Genomic DNA, 8,250 nt, shown 5'->3' on the forward strand with positions numbered 1-8,250 from the left:
GAAAACCAGAAGTAAAAAAAATCTGAAAAGCATCAAATATTCAATAAAATACAGTTATAAGGATATACTAAGCCAAAAATTTAAGGGAAAGGCCCATGGGGCCCTGAAGCCACTTTTGCTCTGAGGGTATTTGCTGATGTGAACAAACTTGGATTTCCTATTTGTAGCCTTACTGGGACAAGCAGGCAGAAGTCAAGGTCAAAGCCTGTCCACGGTGAATCTAATAGGAGGTGGGATCCCACCGAACTACAAGCTCAGGTAAGGCTGACCCAGAACACTGCAGAGAAGATGTTTTAGATGCTGAGGGAGCGACTTTCCTGGTGGTGCAGTGGTTAAGAATCCTTTGCCTGCCAATGCAGGGGACATGGGTTCAAGCCCTGATCTGGGAAGATCCCACATGCCACGGAGCAACTAAGCCTGTGCCAGCTACTGAGCCTGCGCTCTAGAGCCCGCGTGCCACAACTACTGAAGCCTGCGTGCCTAGAGCCCGTGCTCTGCGACGAGAGAAGCCACTGCAATGAGAAGCCCGCGCACCGCAACAAAGAGTAGCCCTCGCTTGCTGCAACTAGAGAAAGCCCGCATGCAGTAACGAAGACCCAACGCAGCCAAAAATAAAATAAATCAAATAAATAAATTTTTAAAAAGATTTATTGAACTAAAGCTAGGTTTGAAGTAGCACAGAGACCAAAAAAAGAAAAAAAGAAAGAAAATAGGAAGCAAGGTTATGGAGGATAGAGTGAGGAAGTCTAACACATTCAACTGGCGTTCTAGAATCAGAAGAGAGAACGGTGCAATGATAATATTTAAGGACACGATGATTGCAAATTCCAGACTGGTAAAAAGACCGGTTTGCCCAGTGAGTCATAGGCAGGATAAATAAAAAGAAATGAATACCTAGACACATGCAGTCAAAGTGTCCAGCTGTGATCTTCAGCAATTGACTTCTCTGAAGCTCAGTTTCTTAATCTGAAAAATGAGAATACTGACAGTTCCTCAAAAGACTGACATGTGAGCTCTTGCATCTAGAATGTTCAACAGTTGTGCTCACCAAAGACACCTCATGGCCTCTTCATAGTGTGAAGCTGGGGGAGCCTAAGTTTGGGGGACAGATGGGAGCTGGGGGAAATATCACTTTGCCAAGCATCAGCAGCCTCATCTGTAAAATGGGGCTCATGATCCTTACCCTGGATTCAAGTGGAAAATGTGCCCAGGCCCCTTGCCCAGAACCTGGCGTGTAGTACACTCAGCACGATGACCTGCAGGGAGGCAAGGGGCCAAGGGCGTCACTGAACACACTGCTTCCCCTAACATGGAGGTGATGGTTTCACCTACTTCTGGGATGGCTGTGAGGCTAAGGGGACGTGCTGCACTTTTAAGTGCTTGGCACCATGCCTGCCACACAAGAAATGAACAAACAGGAACTAACTTTGTGATTTGAGACCCTCCTGCCACCCTGGCTGTTGATATCTGTCAATTTCCTTTCTGAACTCAACTTCTGCCAATTCCACCTCTAAGAGGCTGCTAGTCCCCATCCCCCAAACCTCACTCAGACTTGCAGCCAGTTAAAAGCCTCAGGAGGAGCAACTTTTGACCAACAAACTGTTGGTCCAGCACAGGTGATTTTTGGAAGGGAGGTAGGACATGGGGATAGGAGCACAGCTGTGGGTGAGAATCTGGGCTCTGTTAATAACTGGTTCGTAATTCTCAGCCCTGGCCACCTCATTTGCAAAATGAGAACCAAAATTGTCCCTCAGCCCTTGAGTTCTCTCGAGTCCTCGCCAGCCTTGAGTTGGCTTGCGAGGCTGCTGTTTATCTTCACTCTTTAACCCTGCATCCTGGCCTGGCATCCCTGTGGCCTACCAGGCCTCCATCAAAGTCACGAAATCAGTAGGTACAGAGCCCAACATGGGACTTCCTGTCTGGGTGCCCTTTAGCTTTGCTAAGGAGCTGTGAATGAACCAAACTTGTATCCTTAAGGACAGCATGTCCCAAAGTTTGCTGATCGTGAGACTTCCTCAGGTGCTTGTTACAGAGTCCCAGAGCCTCCCTGAAGTTCTGATTCAGTAGGTGGGACCTGGGAGTCTGCATTTTATTTATTTATTTGCCTCACTGCGCTGCTTGCGGGATCTTAGTTCCCTGACCAGGGGTTGAACCTGGGCCCCGGCAGTGAGAGTGCCGAGGCCTAACCACTGGACCACCAGGGAATTCCCCCCGCATTTTTAAATAAGCACCCCAGTTGAGTCTGAAAATTAGGGCTGGGAAATAATTTCTTGGGTCATCACTAGAGTTTGCAGTTACACACACCACCTCCCACTCCTGTACCCACAGCCAAAAGGGAAAGGATGGTTTGGTGTAACTAGTTGACCCATTTCTACCATAAGTACACTCAAACTATCAAAACCCAGTGTTTCCCAAAGTATCTTTTGAGGTACCATGGTTCTGTGAGGTGCTTCCCAATAAAGGGGTTCCGTGGTGAAATACTTTGGGGGAACATTGCATTCTTTTTCTTGAAAATTCACATTGCGCAAATGAACTCATTTAATGTTGTCTCACCCCACTTTGGTCCCCCTTTTCATGCAACACCTATGTATGCTAGTTCTACAGGACATATTTTGCAGAAACACTGGTTTATTGGCCATTGGATCTGGCACAATCTGGAGTTTCCAAGTATTGGCTTCCATCTCCTCTGTTGCCTGCTTACGAGCACATCTGTGGGCTCCCCATGGCACATCCATGTGGGAGTTGGGTTTGGACTGATGCGGTAGCAAGGCTGCCATTCTGGAGAAGGAACTGCCACAAAAACATAAGCCACAGAGAATTCATTTGGTCAGGGGTATTGCTGGTCCAGATGCCATTTGCTGACTAAAATGGAGAACGGCATTTGGCCCCTGCAGACCTGCAGCCCAAGTGTTTCCCTCAGGGCAGCAGCCAATCTCTTATTCCTTTGGCTCTCACACCACAGTGGTCTGTCTCTTCCATGTCTTTGAAGAGTGGCAGCTTGAGATAAAGAAAGAGGGTCTTCCAGTCAGAGCACAAGCAGAGCCAAAGGTGTTAAAAAAGAACAAGCCAGCACACCGCAAGCAGGCCTGGCCTGAGCTCCTCGGTTCCAGGTGCCCTCGTCACATCTGCTGCTGGCTGCTTCTCCCTCAGAGTCTGCCAGGCAGGCTATAGCCCCAGGTATTCAGCCAGGAACACGGCCAGGATGCGGCTCAGGTTGTGTACCGTGGGTGGGTGCAGGTTGGCCTCAGAGTCATCGGACGTGTGCCAGACAGAGGGGAAGGGTGTGGAGATGAGGTGGAGCACGGGGACCCCTGCAGGACAGAGAGGAGGCTCAGGTTTGTGCGTGGCCCCCAACTGACCCAGGAGCCCAGGCCCACGTCTGGGGAACCTTGCCTTGTCCCCACCAGCAGAAGATACTCTGTTGTGGCACTTGAAGAATTCTGAACAATGATTTTCAGTGTGTGAGGGTACATGTCCGTTTTAAAAATACATCCAGTATATTATTTTCATAACGCAAATTAGAAAAACTCAAAACTTAACGGATTATGGAAAGACAGAAGAAGGGAATGAGGTCGTTGACCTTCCTCACCAGGTGTACATTATTAGGCTCTTTTTCTCTTCTTTACTGATAGTTAACGTTTATGTTCTATTCCAGGCCCAAGTCTAAGGCCATAAGCACACACAATTTTATCCTTACAATGATCATGTAAGGTGTACTATAATACCCCTGTTTTACAGATGTAGACACTGAGACTCAGAGGCAGGCAGAGTGACTTGCCTAAGGTCTCGCCTCTAGTAAAGAGCACAGTCAGAATTTGAACCCAGGCCACATGTCTCCAGAGTGTGTGCTCCTAACCCTTGCACTGCAATGGGTTCCTGTCCTCAGAGTGTTTCACTCTTTGTTTGTCCAGATTTGGTAAATATCTGTCCCCCTGCTAGACAGGAGCCAGGTTGATTATGGCCCGTCACTGTATCCCTGACAGCTAGCTCAGTACCTGCCTTGGGAAGTATTCAGTGAATGAATCAATAAAGGCATTGTAAGAAATGCATATTTGTTGAATGAGTAAATTATAGAATAAAAATTTAAAAAGCAGTTTTTAGCACTTACTGTATATGCCAAGCACCGTGTAAGAAGGCATTTTATATATCTAATCTCATCTAATCCTCCCAACCCTGTGATTAAGAATACATAACATAAATTTGGTGTAGCCACTATGGAAAACAGCATGAAGGTTCCTCAAAAAATTAAAAATAAAACTGCCATATGAAAAAAAAAAAGAATACATACATACGTATGTGTTTGTATGTATCTATCTCTTCCTTTTCCAGAAGAAATGGGGCCACAGAGAGGCTCAGTAATTTGCCTTAGGTCAACCAATGGTAAGTTGTAGATCCTAGAACCCAGACCTATCCAATTCTAAAACCTATGTTTTGAACCCCTCTACCAGATGTCGTCAACCCTGGCTGTGCATCAGAATCACCTGGGAGTTTTGTAAAAATAATGTAGAGGCCTCAGATTGTGGTTCAGTAGGCCTGAAATGTGACTGGGCATTTTTCAAAGCTCAGGTGATTATGCTGGGTGGCCAAGGGCTTGAGAGGCAAGAACTAGAAGGAACTGCAATCACTGAGGCACAACCAGTAATAGCTAACATTTCTTGAACACTCGCTAGTGCCAGGCACTGGTCCAAGGTCTTTACATTCAATCCCCTCAACAACTCTGAGATGGGGGCTGTTATCATCCCCATCCTTACAGATGAGGAAATCAAGGCACAAAGAGGTTAAGCAGTTTGCCACCAGTCCCCTAATCTGGGAAGAGGCCAGGGCCAGGTCGTATCTGTGGCTCCCTGGGACCCCTGCCCACCACTCCTCCCCACAGCAAGTACCTCGGCGGAGGAAGGGGATGTGGTCGTCTTCCACAGAGCCAGGGGGCTCCCCGGGCTGGAAGTACATCACTTCCCAAGGATGAGACTGCAGTAGGTTCAGACGGTGCAGGCGCTTCTCTGGAGGCGGTGGGGATTAGAGAGCAAGGGTCAGCCCCTCAACGGTCAAAGTTCCCCTGCTCATAAATCAGAGGAGGGAAGGGGGTCTGGGGGTGAAGCACTGATCGTCCCAACAAGGATGAATGTTAGTTACCCCTTACCGCAGGCCGACTATGTTCCCAGTCTCAATTAATCCCTCTGAGTCTAAGGAGGTAGATACCCCTATTATTACCATCATGCCCATTTTACAGACAGGAAATTGAGGCTCAGAGAGAGGAAGCCACTTGCCCAAGCTCACACAACTGGTAAGAAAGAGAGCCAGAGTTTGAACCCAGGGCTATCTGACCCCAGAGCCCCCGTTTGTAATCACTTCATTTGACTGCTGTGGGGTCTTTTTGTGTTTCTGCCCTAGTGCTTTAGAGAGAGACTAGGGAGGTAGAGGGAAGGCTGGATGACCCCTTAGAGGACAGGTGCCTGGCCTCCCTCCAGCGTCCCAGGTGGGTGCCTGTCTCCTTACCGATGCTCCTCAGCCGATGGAACCAGCGGGCCGTGCGAGGAAAGTGACTGTAGAAGGTCGGGTTGGGGGCTCCCAGGAGATCAAGAAGCATAAAGAGATCCTAGGGAGAGAGGCCAGGACTGGAGAGGCCAGGCGGGATGCTACCAGCCTCGTGTCACCTGCTTCCCACCTCACCGGAACCCAGTGGGGCCTGGTCTTACAATAGCCTGGATCCTGGTGAAGCTGGGGCCATGGGGTGCAGACTCCATGAGCTGGGCCAGGTGCCGGGAGCCGTAAAGTGAGTCCTTGGGTCCCCACTCCTTCAGTGCCTCTTCACCATCCAAGAAGAGCAGCTGCAAGGTCACTGGGGCTGCCTGTGAGGGCCAGTGGTCAGGGCCAGCGCAGTGCCAGCCCTCAGCCTCAGTGTACACACATTTCCTGCCTGCTTGCACAGCTGACGAGGGCAAACTAAGTCTCCTCACTTGAAGAGCACAGTGGCCAAGAGTGCAGACTTGGAGCCAGACTGCCTGCGTTCCAATCCTGGCTGGGCTGCTCAGTAGCCAAGCAGTCGTGGGTAAGTTACTAAGTTCTCAAAGCACCGGCTTCCTTATGTAGAAATGGGGTTAATATCAGGCCTCATGATAGGGTAGGATTCGAACCCAGGTCCTAGGACAGTGCCTGGCACATAGTAACTAAACTAGGGTTAGCTCTGATTGTAATTGTTATTCCTCAAGTTCATGTAGCAAAAGAGACAGACCCACAAATAAATAATTATACAAACAATGAAATGCAGTCGGGCAAATGCTTCCAAGAACAGCAGCATCCTGATCTGGCCTAGGGAACATGTCAGGTCTATCGGAAAGGGATGTTTGCACTGAGGCTGAGTAGGAGCTGGCCTGGCAAAACGGAGCAGAGGGAAGAGTGTTCCCCGGTGAGGAAGCAACATGAATCAGGACTGGGGCCAAATAAGGGGCCAAAGAGGTTTGAGTAGAGGCCCAAGGGGTCAGCAAGGGCCAGGGAGCTTGGGCTTTGTTACAGGGGCACTGGGGTTTGAGCCATGGAAGGGATCTGAGCAGGGGAGGAGTGTGAGATCTGTGTTTCCGTTCATTCATTCCATACATTTAAAAAAAAATTTTTTCCCATAGGGTTGATGTTTTTCTTTTTGTTGTTGTTGTTTTAGCATGTGGGCTCTTAGTTCCCCAACCAGGGATCGAACCCATGCCCCTGCATTGGAAGTGCAGAGTCCTAACCAATGGACCACCAGGGAAGTCCCTCCATACATTTTTATTGACATCCTACTTTATGCCAGGCAATATTCTCAGCCCAGAGGATACAGCAGGAAATAAATGCAGCCAAGGGCCTGGCTATCTGGAGCTTATTCTAGTTGGGGAGACATAAACAAATCAACATAAAGCACCATGAGGCATGGGAGAGTGACAGGGAGCTATTTTAGGGTGGCTGGGAAGGTCTCTTTGAGGAGGTGACATCAAAGTGGACATCTGAATGAAGGGTGGCAGCCAGCCAGGAATATATATGAGAAAATCACATTCTAGGCAGAGCAAAGAGCAAGTGCAAATGCCTGGGGTGGGAGTGAATTGTGTGGCTTGAGGTACACGGAGGAGGTGGGAGGCTATAGTGGAGTGAGTGAGGGGGGAGAGGTGGGAGGGGAGACCAGAGAGGTGAGAGGGCACACCTCGTGAGCTAAGAGAAGGGCTCTGGCTTACTTGTGGAACAAGGTGAGAGCTGTGGGAGAGAAGGGACAGGATCTGACATTCAGGAAATGGAAAGACCCTGTGGCTGTGTTGTGGAGTGGAGGAAGGCAAGACCAAGCACGGGATGGTGTTGGTATGGACCAAGGTAGAGGCAGTCCCCACCCACCCACCCCCCCCCTACCCCGGCTCCTCACCTGCTCCTTGGCTCTAGCCAGCTCCAGGTCCAAGGCCTGGGCCAGCTCCAGTAGGAGGGCACAAGGCACAGCCGAATCCGTGGCCCCCACAAAGGGGGCTGACCCAGATGGGAAGAGCTTCGAGTCGTAATGGCAGGCAAGGGTGAGGTGACGGGCAGCCCTTGGGTCCAGCGTGGCCACCACATTGCTGAAGTGCAGTGGCCCCAGGGGTGTCGAGGCTGTGAAGGGGTCCAGTTCTACATGCCAGCCTGCCGTCAGGGTCCGCAGTGTGGCCTCCAGGAACTAGTGGCAAGAGAGAGGTGGGAGAGTGGGTGGGGACTGGGGAGAAGGTCGGAAGAAGGGCCATGTGACCTGAACCATGCCGAGCAGTCAGGTTGACTCACAAATCTGACTTTGGTTTAATCGTTCCCTTGATACACTTCTGTTGAGTACCTACTAAGTGCCAGGCGTGGAGTGACCCTGTCTCTTGATGCCAAGACTAATCACAGCTCACCCTTCCATAGCACACACTCTGTGCCAAGCCCTTGTTCTAGGAGCCCTGTGGAGTGGGGACTGTCAATGGTTCCATTTTGCAGATGAGGCAACTGAGGCACAGAGAAGTTAAGAAACTAGTTCAAGGTCACACTCCAAGTGGCTGATGTGGAATTGAACTCAGGCAGTGTTCAAATAACTCTCAATACTTTCTTTTTTTTTTATACATATATACATATATATATATATATATTTTTTTTTTTTTTTTTTTTTTTGGTACCCGGGCCCCCACTGTTGTGGCCTCTCCCATTGCAGAGCACAGGCTCTGGACACGCAGTCTCAGCAGCCATGGCTCACGGGCCCAGCCGCTCCGTGGCATGTGGGATCTTCCCGGACCG

At 49.7% G+C, this 8,250-nt stretch overlaps 1 protein-coding gene and 1 non-coding gene across 3 annotated transcripts in view; both read right to left on the reverse strand.

Moving 5' to 3' along the window:
* Positions 1 to 2,132: 2,132 nt before the first annotated feature.
* Positions 2,133 to 2,204, reverse strand: TRNAE-CUC (transfer RNA glutamic acid (anticodon CUC)). Its single transcript has one exon. It is a non-coding gene; the product is annotated as a tRNA-Glu (tRNA).
* Positions 2,205 to 2,610: 406 nt separating this feature from the next.
* Positions 2,611 to 8,250, reverse strand: part of QPCTL (glutaminyl-peptide cyclotransferase like) — a 9,308-nt gene continuing 3,668 nt past the window's right edge. Inside the window, exons 3-7 of one of the 2 annotated variants that reach the window (XM_007458512.1) lie at positions 7,382 to 7,663; positions 5,697 to 5,849; positions 5,497 to 5,596; positions 4,884 to 5,000; positions 2,611 to 3,311 (exon numbers count right to left, since the gene is read on the reverse strand). In XM_007458512.1, coding sequence (XP_007458574.1) covers positions 3,166 to 3,311; positions 4,884 to 5,000; positions 5,497 to 5,596; positions 5,697 to 5,849; positions 7,382 to 7,663 — 798 coding nt within the window. In that variant the 3' untranslated portion in view covers positions 2,611 to 3,165. The remainder of the gene's footprint in view (positions 3,312 to 4,883; positions 5,001 to 5,496; positions 5,597 to 5,696; positions 5,850 to 7,381; positions 7,664 to 8,250) is intronic. The other variant, XM_007458513.1, reaches the window with a different exon arrangement.

Source organism: Lipotes vexillifer, unplaced genomic scaffold, assembly GCF_000442215.2.
Source record: "Lipotes vexillifer unplaced genomic scaffold, Lipotes_vexillifer_v1.1 scaffold371, whole genome shotgun sequence".
NCBI classification, from domain to species: domain Eukaryota; kingdom Metazoa; phylum Chordata; class Mammalia; order Artiodactyla; family Lipotidae; genus Lipotes; species Lipotes vexillifer.